The following is a 20,152-nucleotide window of genomic DNA, read 5'->3' as shown; positions in this document are numbered from 1 at the left end:
ATTCTACTGTAAAAAAAAACAAGAAACACTAATTTCAACCTTGATGCAGTTGTTTAATGATGTTAACCAGTCAGAAAAGGGAAAACATACAACATACAATACCTACAGCAAGACTAATGTGCTGACTCCAGATTAAATGCACTCCCCCCCCCCCCCAAAAAAAAAAACACTACTATGCAAACTATTACAAATAACAACTTAATTAGAAGGTCCTGTTTTTTTCTCTAATACTTTTTACATAGAAAAGTTAGGAAGAAGAGATTAACCATGCACGTTCTGCCTACTACAGTTTTCAACAAAACATGCATATATCTGCAACTAACCAGACATGTTCCAATATTTTCTAGTAGTTTTTTCATTGTGTAGGTATGTGTAAAGATTGTCTCAGTGTGGCAGAAATGTTAAGACTGAAATTATAGGACTCACTGCCTTCTGAGACCTATTTACCCTTGCTATTAAGGATGTAAAAAAGTAGTTCCACAACTGGTAGCTCAGAAGATGTGTTAGTTTACCAGCTATCCAACTTTCCTGCTTGCTTTGAATTTAATTTTTTTCCAGGGTGTGGAGTTAGTTAGTAATGAAAGAATCACAGTGCTGAAAGTAATCACTTCTCATTGGGTGAACACACATCGATCTGATCTGAATTTTACTTGATTCAGATACAACCAACAAAAATGAATCATTTTATAACTATAAACATAATATATTTATATAAATCAAGCTTTTTATATCTAAGTGATCAAACAAATGCCTTAGTTGACTTGTTTACGTAAAATGTGGAACCGTCACACTCAGTGATAAAACTATTAAATGGAATTAAAATGCTTATTGCATGCACTAAATCACCAGATCAACTAAAGAATTTTCTATGGCATTTTAATTAGTTTTTCTTTTCAACAGTGTTGCATTTGACTGGCATATTTCTATGATGTTTAGAGAATTTTGGTACCATTTGATGCATTAGCTGTCACTAATAAGGAAAACTTTGCTGTGGAAGAAGAGTCATATGATCTGTGAAAGGTTCCTTTGTGATTGGTCAGATGCACCCAATGCCAGCCATTTGATGTGAACACGCTGGGGAAACTCTGGGTTAACTTACTGTGTTGATAACCAGCTTCATGTGACTGCTTATCCTGATTGCCAATGTTTGGGTAAGTGAACTGGATATGTTGAACTTGCGTCATGGTATAGGGCTCAGATCAGTGTGATTCATTTATTCTTGCAGTAATATGCAGTAACATTTATTCAATGCAGAGAAAATCAGAGCCATCTTATTCTAACTTTGACTCTGACATCACATAAAACAGAAACTAATCTTTACCTAAACTTACAATAAGCTAAACATACAACATACATGAACATAAACTTGGCCCCTAAGTGTGCATTATCCTTAACCTAAATATAACTTCACATGAACCTAATTTAAATATATTCTAATGTTAACAAAGTTTTTTTCATTTTTTCCAATAGCAAGACTTGCTTCTTCTCCCTGCAACAGTGAATGATTTTACATGTGACATCACACACACACACACACACACACACACACACACACACACACACACACACACACTCTTAAAAAAGCTCTCTCTGTGCTTCATCACCACACGAGAGAGAGACACGGCATTAGATGGAAAGCAAAGAATAACACATTGATTTGAGAACTCTGGAGACACAAACCCTCAGCCCTTCTGTCTCACCATCATGAGGTTTGAGGAGATCTTGGATAATGTTGGTGGGTTCTCCAAGTTCCAGTTCCTGGTCCTGCTTATCTTGTGTCTTCCCCGTGCCATCCTTCCACTCCACTTTCTCCTGCACAACTTCATCTCAGTCATACCATCTCACCACTGTTCCCTTCAGAATACACAAGAAAATGAGAAGGACAGCTGGGACTCTGAGGTGCTTTCCCTTAGGATTCCCCGCCAGGACGATGGCTCCTTTAGCTCTTGCAGGATTTACAGTCCCCTTCCAGCCTTTAACATCAGCCAAGGAAACCAGTCTGCACCTTGTCCACATGGATGGGTCTACGACCAGTCACAGTTTCTTTCTACAACTGCCACAGAGGTAAGGATGAAAATCTAAGCTCTGTTAGAGTATTTTATCGCAAATGATTAGCACAAGAAAATCTCTACTAAGAAAAACTTCTACTAATAAGAAGGAAAACATTGATTTTTTTCTCTACACGCTGCACTTCATAACAACTCACTGCATTATATTACTGAGCATTCATAGAACAAAGTTACTGATTTATCCAGAGTCTGTTTCCATTCAAACTTAATCAACAAAGAGAGACAAAACATTACTGATAACACAATAGCTGTTGGTTATGATTGACCAAATCTCACTAAAATCAAATTAATGATGTCTGAATAGAACCAGTAATGATCCAGTCTTATTATTGTTAGATTAACACATTTGAAAGGAAACATTGATTATTTTGCACCACTGTGCCCCTCCTGGGCATCAATTCAAACTGAACGTATAGTGTCTCAGATAGTGAATTTATGCATCATTCATAGCACTATACTAAACTGTTAACATTTCTATTTATTTGTATTTAGGTGTGGAGGCAAAATCACCTGTCTACAATATAGGGAACAATAAATGTTTATCTCTGCTACAAATAAATATATAAATGAATATATACACACACACACACATATATATATAGCTTTTCTTTGTACTAGTGTAGGGTTTTTACCTAACAATATAAATTGCCTTGTGGCAACTGTTGTTGTGATTCGGGGCCATATAAATGACATTTAATTGAATTGAACTGAAAATTAATATGGCATGACATTAATTTAGCTGGTAGAAATAACCACTACTTCCTATTTATGCTTACACTTTTATACTATTATACTGTACTTTCATGCTTTTACTTGAGTAAAGAAGCTGAGAGTATCTCCGTTTTCTACTTAAGTGAAGAATATCTATACTTCTGCTTAAGCTAATATCTGTAGTTTTTCTTCTGCTGGTTTTCAGAGATGTAATGAGTGGTTTTTATGAGCCACTGCTGACTTCCTATTTACTTCAAGCTAATAGGAACCCAGGTTCACCCTTGGGTTTCCTTAGCCAGTGTCAAGTAGGCCCATTTAGCAATGGCAATGCCTATTTTATTTACTTAACACATTTCATTACATGTAAGTTCAATGTACTCAACATAGAAGACAAAAACATAAAACCTCTGTAGGTTTACAGTGCCTTAATGCAATGGAAGCAGAAAAACAAAACAAAAAACCCCAAAGCAAATCAACAGCACGTATGAAGTGTAAGCCTGGTTCAATAAAAAACATTTTGAGTCTGTTTCTGAATATGTGCACAGTTGTAACTGAGCTCATGCCTGCAGGCAGCTTGTTCCAAAAGAACAGGACCACAATAGCTTAAGGCACCTTCAGCACACTTAAATCTGATTTTGGAAACCTAATTCTGGAGATCTGCACCTCATGACCTGAGACGTCTGAATAAACTGTAAAAAGTGTGCAAGTCAGTCACTAACAGGATTTTAAAAGTAATTCTATATTGTACTGAGAGGCAATGAAGTGACTTAAACTCTGCGGTGATATCAAATTTAAACATACCATTAAGGATTATCTGTGTTGCATTTTGAATGCAACAAATATTTCTGTCTTGTCAATATTCAGTTCTAAAATGTTTCAAGACATCCAGCAGTTAACATCATCATTGCAACTAACATTTGTACACAAATGAGGAACTTGTCTTGGTGTCATGGTGTAAAAATGTTGCATCCTCTCTCATGGTGTGTTCTATCAGTCTGTTTTGCCTCTTGTTGTTTTTTTTTATTATTATCATTTTTGTTGCTGCCAGCTGCCAGTTGTTTTGACTTTCATTATCTATGCTGAGTTTTGAATTTGGGCCACTCTCTACCACTGCCACACATCTATTTTTATGACATAAAAAGACAGACGGGGGAAAAAAGGGGATTAATGGACCAATGCCTGACCTTGAGGAGCTGACTAAATTTTGTAATGTAAAACTGAAACAAACACTTCTGTATTTAGATAAGATGAAAGCCAATAAAGAACCTGACCCCCAAACCAACTGAGTCTTGGAGCCTTTGAAATATAATTTTATGATCAGCAGTTGTTAACAGCAGCTGTAAGATCAAACAGACCTAAAAGTGAAACTCTCACTGTTGATCTTTAGGTTATTGATGATTTTAGGAAGAGTTGTTTCTGTACTGTGATTGGACCTGAACCTTGATTAGTACTTAAGACTGTGAGATGAAAAATACTAATTTAGAACAGAATATATATAAAGTTCCCCTCTCGCCCCTTTGGACGGTCTATGCTCCAAGCTCAGGTCTTGTACCAGAGGCCTAGGAGCTTGAGGGTCCTGCACAGCATCTTTGCTGTTCTTAGGATTGCGCTCTTCTGGACAGATATCCCAGTTGTTGTTCCTGGGATCTGCTGGTTACACTCGCCTTGCTTGGGGGTCACTGTACTGAGTGCTCTGATTACCACTGGGACCACTGTTACCTTCACCTTCCACATCCTCTCAAGTTCTTCTCTCAGCCCTTGGTACTTCTCCAACTTCTCGTGTTCCTTGCTCTTGATGTTGCTATTGCTTGGTATAGCTACATCTATCACAATGGCAGTCTACCTCTGTCTATCCACCACTAGTCTGTCTGGTTGGTTAGCCATCACCAGTTTGTCAGTCTGTAACTGGAATTCCCACAGGATCTTGGCTCGGTCACTGTCAACCACCCCAAGGAGCGTGTCCGATTTTGATCTAGGGACTCCAGGCCTTCTCAGCACAGATGTTTCTGTGTACTATGCTGGCCATTTGGTAATGGTGTTCCCTGTCTGTAAGCATCTTGCCCCCTGCTGTTATGTGCTGGATTTTCTCAGGGACTCATGGATGCTTGTTGTCTCCTCCTGGACAATGGTTCTGACACTCACCAGTCCTTGCCCTCCTTCTGCTTAGCGTACAGTCTCAGGGTGCTGGACTTGCAGTGAAACCCTCCATGCATGGTCAGGTGCTTCATTGTCTTGATATCAGTGGCTCTTCTCCTTTGGCCAGCTTATTATCCCTTATTATTTCTTTGGCTGCTAGTTGGATAGGATCGGTCCCTTCTGGGGATTCTTGGGGATCAGCACTGTTCGGCCTTCAGTTGACCATTCTGGGTGTCTCTCATTGACTACCAGCAGGTTGATTTGTGCTGCCAGACGCTCATAGAGAGCAGGCAGCTTCTTCAGCCAGTAGGCATGAATAATGTTGGTGCCTGGTGCTGTTCACCTTCTCATATTAGAGACTCTTTCTTGGATGTCGCACTCAACGCTCCTTCTGTCATTCTTGGGGCTTGGTACCTAATCTCGGATGGGTATCTGACCTGACATCTTGGTTCCCCCTTGCCATAGCATTTGTGTTGTACCTCATTGATCTCCAGCTGTGATAGCAGTTCTATTGAAATTTTTTAACACTGAGCTACTAGTTGTTTCGCAGTCCCTCTAAATGCTGGATATTGAAGATTCCATAGGTCCCACATCTTCTTCATGTAAACGCTTCCACTGGGGTTTTATGAGTAGTAGTACTCCAACAGTGCCCTGTTGTCATGTCTTGCCCATTTTAAGGCTTCTTGTTCCAATAGTCGACTTCTCATCAGTGTTTCCTGGTTCCTCAACAACTGACGCAGACCTTGTTAATCCGAGTGACGATCAAGCCAGTGGCTTCAATTATCTGTCTCTTACGCATATCTGAGGTAGGCTTGGTTAGCATGGGTGGTTTAGCCTAGGGACCCTTATGGTATACAGATGCCCTGGCCAGGAGAACCCCGAGTCTGAAGTTCTAAAGGCGTGTAGTGTTACCAGTATATCTATCTATCAAGCTATATGAATGTGATGGAATTAAGGCATGGCGGGACCACAGATTGTACTTATGAGCCATTTATTTAGCTCACATCACACCATAACACACACCAACCCCTAAGTCCCCGTGTTTTAGCTCGGCAAGGCGTGATTAAGGATGCGTCCGCCCTCCCTGCACAGCACTGCAGACCACGCCCCACCACATACCCCCATTGCCCAATCGTGGCCGGGGAGCCATCGGGCCGGACCCCCGCGCGCCTCGTCCCCCGCCTCCGGCTGCCGAGGTTCCCCACACAGCTCCTCCACCGCTTCCCCACCACCAGGTTGGCAGCAGTGGTGTCGACCACGCCTGGAGCAGCGTCGCCAGCTCCGCAATTCGCCCCAGGTGGCGCCCAGCCTGGTCCCGTAGCTCTTCCTGTCTGTGGTGTGCCTCCGACGACTGTGGCCGCCATTTCAGCCAGCATCTGGGCCAGCTCCTCCCTTCCCTGGCTGCGGTAAGGACCCACCGTGTCACCTCCTGGGTTTCGGCACCAGTGTGGTAGAATTAAGGCACCGTGGGACCACAGATCGTACTCATGAGCCATTTATTTAGCTCACATCACACCACAGCACACACCAACACCTGAGTCCCTGTGTTTTAACTCGGCGGACGTGATTAAGGATGCGGGCACCACAGACCACGCCCCACCATAATGAATTATTTGAAAAACTTTTTTTTTTTTTTCATTTTTCCAAGTTGTCAGCCTTGTGCTTGTGGCAGGAATTTGATCAGATGTGAGGAAGTGCTAAATAAATTTCCAGGAGAGGCTAAGGAATTACCTCTAATGTTATATACGCAAATAATTGTTTGAGCAAAAAAAAAAAAAAAAGTAATTTACAACAGTGTACTACTGAAGAAACAGAAATGAATATAGACTCTTGACAGATAAATGTAATTCTCTTGGTGTCATTGCTGCCATAATCAAAGGTACTTAACCTGTCATTCTGTGATCACAACCTCAGTTTTTTATCTGCTTGTTAACTGCCTGTTGTATGTTGTATCTCTGCAGTGGGATCTGGTGTGTGACAACAAACACCTGAATCAAGCTCTGGCTACTTATTTCTTTCTTGGGGTCACATGTGGAGCCATTATGTTTGGACAGCTTTCTGACAAGTGAGTTCTTCAGTATTCATTGTTATTTTAAACCCTCAGGATCATCTGGCCCTGTCCAAACTGCAGGTGAATTTATACAGTCTATGTCTGAGAAAGAAGTATCAACATGCTTTAAGAAAAGCAATGTAAATAACATACAAACAACAAGCAAAAATTTAGAATATATCCCAGTCGGTGGTTTCAAAGCGTATCATCAGATCTGTAGCAGTATGTTGTAGACAGTCCAGTGAAGAGAGGGGCTGAGCTGTCAACTGACCACCGCCTATTGGTGAGTTCGATCAGGTGGTGGGGAAGGGTGCTAACCAAAACCTGGCGCACCCAAATGTATAGTGAGGGTGCACTGGGAATGCCCGGCTGAGGCCTCGGTCGGCCATGATCAGCACTTCTATTGCTGGGGCTTCTGCACTGAGCTATGGCCACAAGGTGGTTGGTAGGGATGAGAACTTAGCGATTCTGATTCCATTATCGATATCACTTATCGATTCAATTCTTTATTGATTCCCTTATTGATAAGTAAAGTAAAAATGTTATTATGCATGTTAAAAAAAAATTCTTAAAAGTAATGCCGTACATTACACCCAGACATACGTTATACTACTTGTTAAGTTGCTTTCATGTTTCTCTGTAAAATGATCTGCAACACAATGTCTCATAAATACTATTTAACAATAAAAAACAACAAGCTACAGCCCCACACATCAACACAAATCCCAACACACATCTTTCTCTTTGTATTTAGGTATGAACACAAAGCCGACAGCCCAACGAAAGATGAACACCAGCACAAAGACACTTCAAAGCAATCACCACAGTGTTTCTACTTTGGACACATGAACATGTAAAAACAGAGGCTGTAGCCTGACTGCTCATCAGTTTGTTACCTGTTTAAGTTCAGCAGCGGCTTCATGGCAAATGACGGCTCACTTTATCACAGTGCTGGGCTGGGCTCAGCATTTACTCAGCTTTAACATCACTCTGGATTCTTGGCGTTAGCATGCTGTCTGTGCAGGTGCTTGTGAAGAGCCGAAGTTGTGTTAACAGTGTAAGGCAGTTATTTCTGTCCTGGAGTAGTCTCCACTTTATCATCGCCCTCTCATCCTTTTGTGCAATAAAATTAAGGTAATGTTATTGTGGTGCAGGGAGCAATCAGGCAGAAGAACCAGTCGTATCAGGCTTGGTTAGCCTGTAGGACTTCAGAGGCAGCTGATAGGCACCAGCAGGCCAAGCGGAACACAGCTCAGAAGGTTAAAGAGTTGCTCTACCAACAATGTGTACAGTGCGAGTGGAGTGTCGCTGACTTCAACTGAGGATACTGTGGAAGGCGGTGGAAGGAACACTTTGAGGACCTCTTTAATCCCACTGACAGAGGGAGGAAGCAAAGACTTGGGATGAGGGGGAGGATTCAAGCATTACCTGGGGAGAGGTCCCAGAGGCAGTGTGGTGGGGTGTTTTGTGGCTCAGCTACAGGGGAGGGGTTGGGTTCCCTATTTCAGTAGCTGACAATGCCCAGAGGAGAAAGCTGTGTAGTGCGTGCGAGCTGAAGAGGGCAGCTGAAATGCAGATGGTGGAAGATTTGGCGGTGATGCACCAGGAGCAGGTGGCTGTGCATAGTGAACAGCTAAAGAAACTGCAGGTTTCATCAAACCTTTTTGGTCACTCTGGCTCCTGCCAGTGGTGCTCCACCAAATAGAGGAAAGCAACGATTCAGAGGCTTTAGTTGAGATTTTCTAAACCAAAGTGAGAGGTGTGCCCATAACTGAGCAAGGAATGGGCCTTGACACTGCTGTTGGGGGAGGTCCAGGTAGCTGCTCTTAGCCTCCCTGTCATGGTTAGGGCCTCATTTGAAGATATTTGGCAGGCAATCTTGGGCTGACTGGATCTCTCCCCGGAGGGCCATCGCCGCTGCTTCCCGGAGGATCAGACAGGGTTCATAGTTCAAGGTTCTTTATTTGTCACATGCATAGTTATACAAGTATAACACACAGTGAAATGTAGCCTGACACGCTCCTCGACATGTGCAAAAATTGGGGGGTAGAGGAAGAACATTATATATATATATAGTATATACATTGGGTGAATGTGCAGTAGTAGCAGCAAGCAGGTGAATTCTGTACATTAATATGAATAGACATCTGACTATTTTACAGGATAGACAATATAAACATATTTAAAATTAAAGGAATTTGAAATGTACATTGTGCCTTGGTTTAGTGTCTGGAAGAGTCCTGTCTCAGTCAGTTATAGATGATGTGAGAGGGCGTGTGTTTCTACCCGCCCTCCCGGGAGACATGCCCCTCGCTAGGGGCTGCATGATGTTGCAGGCAGGTGGGTGCAGCCAGGCCCCACACCAGGAGAAGTGTGACTGCTGGACGTGGTAGTACGAGAAAGGTTTGTTGAGTGGATGGCCAGCTGGTGATAGCAGACCAACCCCGCCCTCCTGGCCGCGAGGCCCTCGAGATTGCTGTAACCCAGTCAGAAGATCACTTGGCAGCGCAGCTGGCACGCGGCAGGAAGTCAACTAATTCCAACCCCAAGGAGAAGGTTCCATGAGGCTTCCCCAGCCCAGCCAGCTGCTGAGCACCAACACCTTCCTTCTCCGGTAGAGACCTACTCTATACCTGGGCTGCATGCAAGCCCTGGTCCACCTAACCCTGGTTCACCTGGGGCAGACAGTAGACACAGTACTGTTTGTCATGGTACTTGTCACGGTATAATAGTAGGCATGGTAGTGATGTTATCCATATATGACAAATAAAACTTAAAACTGAAACATTTCACATAATAACAAATGGTTTATCGTCTCTTCTGCTCCCGACCCTTCACTTAAGCTCTGCAGCCTGAAGTCCTTCTTTTACCTTTGTGAAATATAGTGGTCTTTCCATGTAGAGAAGTTCTGAGTGATGCAGAGCCAAGAGCTATTCTTGAGTGTAAACAACTGAATGGGTTCCCTGCCACAGTTTTAAAAATGTCCAAATAGTAGGAAGATTCATACTACTACTATAATAAATTGAGCAACCATATTCAAAAAGGTTTATACTTAACAAGGTAATAAAATACGGAGCTGCTGAATCAGATATAGTGAACTGTGCCACAGACAGTGAAAAAGTACTACACTGCTCAAAAAATGAATGGGGCAGATTTCATTTGGGAAAAAAATGTGTTCGATATCTAAACAGATATGGACTGGGTAATATGTTGGGAATGAAAGCATGCCCCAATGTTTAATGGGAATGAAAATGATCAACCTACATACAGCTGAATTCAAAGATATCCCAAAAATCAAAGTGAAAAAAATGATGCAGCGGACTATTCCATTTTACCAAATTTATTTTGCAGCAATGCAAAATAGTACTCAGTAGTACAAGTATGCATGCATGGTGCATGTTCCTCATGAGATGACAGATGATGTCATGCAGGATCATCGCCCAGACCTGGACCAGGGCATCACTGCACTCCTAAGACAGTCTGAGGTGCAACCTGGCAGCATTGGAAGGACTGAAACATAATATTCCAGAGGTGTTCTGTTGGATTTACATCAGGCGAGTGTGGCGGAGAGTGGTATCAGTTCCTCTAGGAACTGTATACTCTTACCACATTCGGCCATTGTCATACACTAGGAGGAACCTAGGATCCACTGTACCAGTATAGGGTCTAACAATGATTTCATCCTGATATCTAATGGCAGTCAGGTTGCCTTTGCCTAACCGGTAGAGGTCTATGTGTCCCTCTATGGATATGCCTTCCCAGACCATTTAATTCAGCTGTAATTAGTTTAGTTAAAATTATGGCTTTATAACAATTAGATTGACACAGATATTTCTTCATCTAAGCCAGGCATTGCACTACGTCATTGTTGTCCTGTGACTCATTATTACAACCAGCCTTTGTTCAGACAAAGTCAGCTGCTACTGTACTGATAAGAAAAACAAGCATGTCTGCTTATGTTAGGAAGTGGAAGGGAGATGTGGAGGGGCTTGGGGGTAGGTCCAGATTGTACTTAAGTAAAAAAAAGTCATGTGGAGACTGTTTTTGTAATCACTGACATGGACTTATTAGGTAACTAACATTTTGGGATTATTCAACATGTCACATGAGACAAACACACACACACAGAGCTCATATTTCGTGTGATGCGGTTAATTTTTAGAATCATTTTTGGTGCCACACAATCAGTAAAATCTGGCTGATATCATAGGGACTCCATCCATTCATCCATCTGTCCATTCATTTTCTACAGAGTCACATAAGCATTTGTCATATTTCATGGTCTATTTATTTTTTTCAACTAATTAAGTAATTTCTTGATCTACAGAAGACACGCCTAACAAGTGACATTATAAGCCGCATTGCTGCAACTGTAAGGTCCATTTAGTGCCATGCTAATGTGTTTAATCTCATTACATGACCTTTAATGCAAAAAAACGAAAATGTCCTTGGAATGTAAAAAAACCCAGAAATTATCCTGCAGTTCTAGCTCATCTAATACAGTTGAAACTCATTGCTAAAATTTGTATGTTGCAGGTTTGGTCGTAAGTCAATGATTCTGGTGGCTTTCATTGCCTCCACGACATTAGGAGCCACTTCTGCCTTCTCCACTTCCTACACTATGTTTGCAATCTCCAGAGCAGTCTGTGGTGCAGCCCTCAGTGGGATGTCAATCATTGGTGTGGTCCTCGGTAAGAAATTTATGAAACACAAAGTCTAATGTCCATTCACTTAAATTTCACTTAAATACATTTCTACAGTACCCCTTTAATCAGTGTAAAACCTGCTGTGAAGTGTTGTGCAATGTCTTTTGTTTATTGGATATTATTCTTCATAAAAATATAACTTTTTAAATCATATCATCTGAACTCTTTCTTTCCTTCAAAAATATGTTTCATCATTATGCATTGATTTGATCGTTAGTGGTCTAAAGAGAGAGAAATGTAACGGCAGTCTGCAAATGCTTTTTGTGTTCTATTATGCAGAAGGTGTCTTTTGGCACTGGTGGGTGAGTGATGAGAGCAATATTAGCCTGCTTTTAGTCGGAGACCTACAAAGTCCACGTTAGGTTGGGAGTAGCTCTGGCATACTGTGTAATTCACAGGTTTGTCAGCCAGAAAGATGTGATATATATGCCCTTGCTCACCATTCCTCTTTTCTAGTTCTGAAATGCCCTTCTGAGTTTTTTCCAGTGTTTCACAGTACCTGTCAGCATTTCTTGTGATCCCAACAGGCAGAAAGTCACCAACAATATCCCCTTTCGGTCTAAAAACACAGTTGTGCAATGCCCGCACTGCGCGCACTGTGCGTAAGCATTCTCCATAACACCGCGCGTCCACATGTCACAAGACTTCTGTTGGAAGTTCATCGCCCGCCTACCCACCCTATAGTCTGGACTTCGCACCCAGTGACTACAACCTGTTCCGAACGCGATTCTGCGAAAGCAGCGAGCGGACATGACATGGGCATTGTAAAACTCCCACAGCGCCTGCAAAAATGTAGAAAAATAATTAAATGTGTTTACCCACACCATCTCATTTAATGTTTTTACTTCATTTTCATCATTATTTACATTGTAGATTCTCACTGAAGGCATCAAAACAACAAATGAACACATTTGGAATGTCGTAAACAAAAAAGTGTGAAATAACTCAAAACATATTTTGATTCTTTAAAATAGCCATCCTTTGCTTTGATTACTGCTTTGCACAGGAGTTCCCAGAGATACTGAGCACTTGTTAACTCATTTGCCTTTACTCTCTGGTCCATCTCATCCCAAAACATCTCCATTGGGTTAAGGCCAGATGACTGTGGAGGCCAGGCTGCCTGGCGCAGCACTCTATCACTCTCCTTCTTGGTCAAGAAGCCGTTATACAGTCTGCAGGTGTGTTTGAGGTCATTGTCCTGTTAAAAAACATATTCACTGATAATGATGATCCTAGCCCCATTAAGAAGGCAAGAAGTTCCACTAATGAACACTGAGAAGGCACACCTGTGAAGTGAAATCATTTTCAGGTGACTACATCATGAAGCTCACTGAGAGAAGGCCAAGGGTTTGCAGCGCTGTCAACAAAGCAAAGGATAGCTACTTTCAGGAATCTAAAATATAAGAGATATCTAGAGTTATTCATCAAGTTTTTATTTGCTTCATATATTTGATGTCTCCAGTGAGTATCTACAATGTACAGTACTATGTGTAAACTTCTGATTTTTTTAAATTTAAATTGGTCTATTTATATTTTTATTAATATTCTGAATCCAGCATGAGGGTGGAATGAAAACAGCATTTACTTAAATTGTGTTATGCAGAATTTTGTTTTAAAAACATATTCTACATTTTCTCTTGCATTTCTGCAAAGTATAACTATATATTTTTCAGACATTGTCAGTATTTGTCTTTTGCAATGTTAAGTTTTTTTTATTAGTGTGTGATCAAACGTGGGACTTTGCAGGATTGCTAGATTATTTTCTTTTTTAAAATATTTTAACTATTCATTAGTGAGACATTATTTGATGTAACAAAGACAAGCAAAATTTCAGGCTTTTATCTTTAATAGTTTTTGAGATATTCATGTTGAAACATGACCTCAGACACTTTCTTTTACTTCCTCCTCAGGTATTGAATGGACAGATATAAAGCACCGTACCTTTGCTGGTACTGTTATGAGTTTATCTTGGAGTGTTGGGAACATGTTTCTGGCCCTGCTGGCCTACTTTATACGAGACTGGAGGCATTTGACTTTAGCAGTGACAGTGCCCTGCATTACTGCCATCATTCCCTGGTGGTAAGGAGTTTCCATTTCAATACTAACAGAAAACATGTTATTGTCTGTGTGTTTTTAAAATCCAGTTTCTTCTGCCTCACTTCAGGTGGCTTCCTGAATCAGCCCGGTGGTTGCTGGCTAATGGGAGAGTAGAGGAAGCCAAGAAGTATCTGATTCAGTGTGCTAAAGTCAATGGGAAGAATGAATACATATCCAAACTGGATAGTGAGGTGAAGCTAATGTTACTTGTGTGCAAAATTAACATCTACAGCTATATAAGGTTTAGAGTAGCATTTCAAATACAATTGCTTTTACACTGGAAAAAGCATCAGGATGTTGATGTCTGTTAATCAAGCTTTCAATCCCCCCAAACCATTTTTAACCTACAATCAAGCTTTACACCTGTCCAAAACAATTGTCCAAAACAAAAAGTTCACAAAAGGCACTGGAACTCCAGAAACAGTTCAGAGGGCTCACCTGGAGGTTTGACGGCACGAGTGCAAAACAGAGCAGTTCAAGGGGCCATCCTGGACGTTGACAGCACAGGATTTCAGGCCAAAACAGTTTAGGAGGCTGACTGCATGGAAAAATAGTTCAGGAGGCCAACTGTGGAGCCAGCGCTGGCGGCAGAGCAGTTCTGGAGGCTGACAGCAGAGCCAGTAGCAGTCATGAGACAATCCACGTTGCCAGCCGTTAGGGAAGCGGCGACGGTGCAGGTGAAGCAAGTCCAGACGAAAAAAACAAAAAAACCAAACAAAACAAAAAAACTTTTTTGGTTTATTGTACCAGGTTTATTTTTTTGGCAATTTTGCATATGTACTATGGATTTTATCATACATATTATTAACAGTTGTATTGATGCATAGCAACTTGAAATGGTCCAAAAACTTTAAAGAGTAGCTCAATTAATATTGCAATTACTATTGTTGTTATTCAATTAATTTTAATAAAATGGTGTCAAATCACATCAGCAGGTGCCTCAAGGCAAGCCAAATAAACCTGAATTAAAAGAAAATTGAATTGAATTCAATAGTTAATGGATTTGCTTTTCTTGCAAAAGATCTCTAATTCAAGAACAAGAATAGATACGCTCAGCACCAGAAGGTCACAAGCTGAGTGTTTCATCCAAGGGGTATCTGGCATCAAATCTGTGCCAATTCAAACATATCAATCCATCTACTGTGGTGACCCTTTGGGAAATAAGTGAGCAGCTGACTGCACTTTTTAAAATACATATTTTTACTTTCCCGTACTGCAGGTTCTGGTGAAGGTGACAGTTTCTGAGGTGGCTGAGAAGAACCACTCCTATCTGGATTTGGTCAAAACACCTAAGCTGAGGAAGATCACACTTGTCTCTGGATTCTTCTGGTATCAAGTTATTCTTCGAAAGCACTACTTGCTACTGTTGTCATTTCATGTATTTGTGTGTTTTCATTTTGTGTTGCTGAACCTCCAGGTTTGCTGTTGCTTTCCTGTACTATGGGATTAGTTTCAAGATCTCAGGTTTTGGAGTCAATATCTACCTCACTCATTTCATCTATGGTGCCATTGAAGTTCCTGCCAAAGTCTTCGCCTTCTTCATCTTGGACTGGATTGGTCGACGAAATGGCCAGGCGTGGTTTCTAATCATAACAGGATCTCTGATTGGAATAAACACATTCATTCCTCTAGGTTAAATAACTTCCCGCCCTATTTACACTTAAAGTAAATGAGACTTGCAGACCTTTCTTTATTTAGTTAGTTTTAGTTAGCTTCATAAATCCACTCCAAGGTTTCTGATACCTTACACATCTTTGATCTGTTTCTTGCTCAGAGTTCTCTGTGCTTCGTACATGCATTGCTGTTGTGGCAAAAGGTTTCTCTGAGGCAGCTTTCACCACCGCATTCCTTTATTCGGCTGAACTCTACCCAACTGTCCTCAGGTATAACCCCTTGAGGGTTCTGAAGCATCACCATTTAACATCAAGTGCGCAGAAATAATGCTCTTTTAGTTACAAATTTTATGCAGTAAATGTACTTTGTGATGCAGCATTAAAACCATAGTTCCTGGTTGTGTTGTTGGGCAGGCAATGTGGTATAGGTTACACCTCGTGTATCTGTCGGATTGGGAGTTCCCTGGCTCCACTGATCATGCTGCTGAATGATGTCTGGCATCTTCTGCCCCCTCTGATCTTTGCTGGCACTGGAATTATCAGCGGCAGCTTGGTCTTCCTGCTCCCCGAGACACTCAATGTCCGTCTGCCTGAAAACATTGTTGATGTTGAAGAGGGAAGGTACGGTATAGACAAGACAGCAAAAAAGCAAATCAGAGAGTAACATTCAAACATGAGTCATAAGTTAAATTTAATCTCAAAGTATCTGTATCCTGGAAGTACTTTATTGCTATGTAATGTAATGTGTTAGTCCCCATAGGGAAATAGTTCCTCTGCATTTAACCCATTCACCCAGTGAAGCAGTGGGCAGCCACCAATGCAGCGCCTGGGGAGCAGTGTGTAGGGACGGTACCTTGCTCAGGGGTACCTCAGGGTAGCCGTTCAGTGGAGTTGAACCCCCAACCTTCCGATCATGGGGCCACCACTCTACCTACTGAGCTATCCCTGCCCCAGTGCAGGGCAGGAATAGCTCACCATAGACATAAACTGTGAACACATACCAACAAACAGACCAAACCTGCCTCACTGTCAAGATATTCAGTAGGGATGGGAATAAGATAAGAAATTAGCACTTTGTTTCTGTTATCGATATCACTTAGGAATCCAACTCCTTATCGATTCTCATTGGGTTCTTATTGGCTCCGCTTTCAAAGTCACCATCTTCGCTAAGCAGATGTCACTTAATTACTTAATTGGTTATATACTTGTTACATTACTTTCACATTTCTCTGTAAAATGACCTGAAAAGATTTGTCTCATAATTACCATTTAAACAATATAAACCTCTATGCTACAGTCTCACACAAGCCAACGTGAAGTCGAATCCCAATGAGACACACAAGCTTTCTAGTATTTAGGTACAAACACAAAGCCGACAGCAATAAGCAAAGATGAATACCAGAGAGAGAGAGGGGGGGGATTCAAAGCAATCACAACAGTTATCCTACTTTAGAAACATGAACAATTAAAAACAGAGGCTGCAGCCTGACTGCTCATCAGATTGTTCCCTGTTGAAGTTCAGGGTCTGGCTTCTGGGATGGGGTCACTCAGCTTTATCATCACTTTGGGTTCTTGTCTAGCTTAGTGTTAGTATGCTCTCTGTGCAAGCGCTTGCAAAGAGTGGAAGCTGTCCTAGAGCAGCAGCACTCTTGTTCTTTATGCAAAAGAAATCAGAGTGGGGTCAGAATATCCACCTTGCAGACTGTGCCACTATTTTCCTCCTCTGGCACACAAACTGAAATCAGTTGATTGTAATACAAGTGCAAGTGGAATCGATCAGCAATAAGGTTGATAGTGTGGAGATCAGGGAAATATTTTACTGCTACTATTCATAACCATTATCATTAACAATTGCATTAATTCTTATTCTCATCAAAAACATTGATTGAAGCTGTTGGCATTATGTTATAATTTGTATTACTGGTGTTATCATAATCACGTACTAACCTTTTCATTACGGGTGTAGTTGTAATCATTTTATATACACTTTGCATTTCTGTGTTTATTTAAAGATTTGAAGCTCAGTCAGGTAGTTGAAGGTCGTGAACTTTGTTTGGCGTTATGATCAGACAATGCATGGTGTAAGGGATGTTGAGCTATGGAAAGAACACGCTTACCCAACTCATATTTTACATTCTTTTATTAAGCCTTGCGTAGGGGCATTTTGGTAAAACATTTATTCAATAGATCACACATACTTTTAGTTAAGATTATTACACATACCACTGAGAGCTTCTGTCTGGGAAAAGGTTATGCGGGGTGAGGCTGAGTGCGTTGCAGGTTGACATACACACACAGACAACAGTTGGGCTCATGTTTAGGCTAGGAGTTCGAATAACAGTTTGCAAATGCCTGTAGCTGCAAAAGTATGCTGCAGGAGATAAGTGAGAGTCGGCACCTGGCCTCGAGACGGAGTGAAGGCTCTTTCCATATATGTCGAAAGTCATCAATATTATTGTATGTGAATTGTATCTGTTTGACGCATGAGGGGGCGTCATAAACCAAACCCTGATGGTATAAAACAACCGTTTGTGTATTATTGGGCGGAGATCGATGCTGTCTCCGGGCAGTGTTCATCTCCCCACGCGTGTGTTCATTAAAATCATTGTTTGATCGAAGCTCTTCTGGACCATTATTGTTTTTGTACTCTCCCTCAATATCTGAACCCGTACAATAGGCATTCAGAATGACAATTCCAAGGAACTGAACTTGGTGCCCTTTTATTATATTTTGTCCCTTTTGACAAGTTCTTGACAAGTACTGGATTTTGTTAAGAAAAGTAAAACATGGAAAAGTCATGTCAATGTTGCTGTCTTAAATTACTGATGCTTTATTTTACTCTTAACAAATGAGAGAAAAAAATGACTGTTTTTATCTGTTTTTCTTTTCTATGTAGACACATGCAGGACGATGCAAAGGAAGATGCAGAGATTGAGCTGGTAAACTGTGCAGAGGCAGCAGCCTCGAAAGAAGACTGATCAGCTGCTGGCCAGAGAAGACTTTCTTTTTGATGGTTCTGGTTCATTAACACATGAATTATTGCTCACTATTGGGAGTTTACAGACTAGTGACTATTCTGTTCTGATCTTCATTTTGACCTCATATTGTTTCAGTTAGGACTGTTCAGTACAATATAGCATGAAGCATCATTTGTCATTTTATTGTTTCAAGCCTTGAAGTCTAATTTCAAAACTGTCAACCAACCGCTACTCATACTCAGCTTTCAATGTGCCTAATGTTAATAACAAACACTTGTTTGAGGTTGTCTTTCCTGGTTTGTTCTGTGTTCCCTGGTACCACAGTCTCATCTGCACTTGTCTTTTGCTTTCCATGTTCCCCTGTCTGGTCCTCTATGTTAAGTTAACCCTTGTTTCTCGTTCAGTCGCATCTTCCTGTTTTTTTTCCCCCAGTAACTGTGGCTTTCTATGACTCTTGTTGTGTTTACTTCCCCTTTCTCATCATGTTTCTAGTTACAGCTGTGTGTTCCACCTGGTGCGTCTCCTCTTATTTTCCTGAGTGTATATGTTTTTTTATTGTCTGCACTCCATTACCGTATATGGAAGAGGTGCTCTTTAGAACGGATACACACAGGCTAGAAATATCAACAAACTCTGAGGCACTCTCTTTCAAACAGACTCTTTTATTTTCACAGAATGGGTATAATTAATTCAAAAACAAACAAACAAAAAACTGGATCTGAATCTTTTCTAGTAGTGTTTCATCAATAGTGATCTACCACATATGACATTCCACCAATAGTTTCTACTGTTGGGAGAGGTGGGATTGAAAGAAATTGAAGATGTAATGAGCTTACCTCTAATTACATCAGAGAGAGGGTAAAAGAGTTTAACATCCAACCTTTTAAAGTGATAATCAGTGCTAAAACAGTTTATCTATATGTGATTTTGCTAACAGTTGACTGTTTTCTGATCAAAAATCTAATCAAAGTAAATGTAATTATTATGTTGAATGAGACTGTCTGTAGACTCCTGTTGTTAATGTTTTTGGCAAAGCAGATATTGTTGGCACAAGAAAGCATTCAGACCATGAGCTTGCTAAAACAGGTTAAAAACAAGTTAAACACTTTATAGTCTGTTTAAAGTCGTATCATATTCTATAAATCATGTTTGTGCTGGATATCCTGTGAGCAATAAAGAGCAGTTGTTCATGAGCACCGACACACAGGTCCATATCTTGATTTTTATATAAAACATAAAATGTATAAGCACCCAAGAAGACACCGTGAAGGCTTCCTGGCCATCCAGTGAAACTGTTGGGAAGACAATGTTGGAGAAACGTGAACATTTTATTTGTACTGTTTAATCTGCAGATTCTGACAGAAATCTGCAACTATCCTTTGAAGCACCGCTCCTCTCTAAAACAGCAATAAGGATCATTATTAGGCCAAATGTAAATAAGAAAATAACTTTATAACTTAAAGCAAAATTGGGAAATGTAAAGTCCGAAACAAGTCTTTATATTAAGGCCATTAGTCAAACAATACTGTTGCTCTGGGTCTAAACAGAGCGCGTTGTGTGTGACGTCTTCTTTTGCGCATGCGGGCGCTTTAAGGGTTCACACTAGAGCGCGTTTGCTGTCGCATTTTATCTGTAGTGTGAACAAGCAAAAAAATTGGATTTGATCAAAAAATCGGAATTGAGCATGCAGTGTGAACGTAGCCAAAAAGAAAAACCCTTGTCTCCCCTTAGTCTGCTAAAGGGTTAGAGTTTATCCACAATCTGCATGCGCAAACCATCTGCAGGCCTCACA

General features: G+C 41.0%; 1 protein-coding gene across 1 annotated transcript; it reads left to right on the top strand.

Moving 5' to 3' along the window:
• The first annotated feature begins 1,598 nt into the window (after nt 1–1,598).
• On the top strand, nt 1,599–19,601 carry slc22a7a (solute carrier family 22 member 7a). The gene is made up of 10 exons (XM_005945686.3): nt 1,599–2,064; nt 6,878–6,981; nt 11,503–11,657; nt 13,583–13,751; nt 13,837–13,960; nt 14,989–15,098; nt 15,187–15,401; nt 15,544–15,652; nt 15,797–16,003; nt 18,279–19,601. Exons 1-10 carry the CDS (start codon nt 1,705–1,707, stop codon nt 18,358–18,360), a joined length of 1,635 nt encoding a protein of 544 aa, XP_005945748.1. The 5' UTR covers nt 1,599–1,704; the 3' UTR covers nt 18,361–19,601.
• Nucleotides 19,602–20,152: the final 551 nt, after the last annotated feature.

The sequence above is a fragment of the Haplochromis burtoni genome, unplaced genomic scaffold (genome assembly GCF_018398535.1).
Source record: "Haplochromis burtoni strain Fernald_Lab_line unplaced genomic scaffold, NCSU_Asbu1 Contig_457, whole genome shotgun sequence".
Lineage (NCBI taxonomy): Eukaryota > Metazoa > Chordata > Actinopteri > Cichliformes > Cichlidae > Haplochromis > Haplochromis burtoni.
The sequence above is the reverse complement of the archived record's forward strand: the minus strand, read 5'-3'. Positions and strand labels throughout refer to the sequence as shown.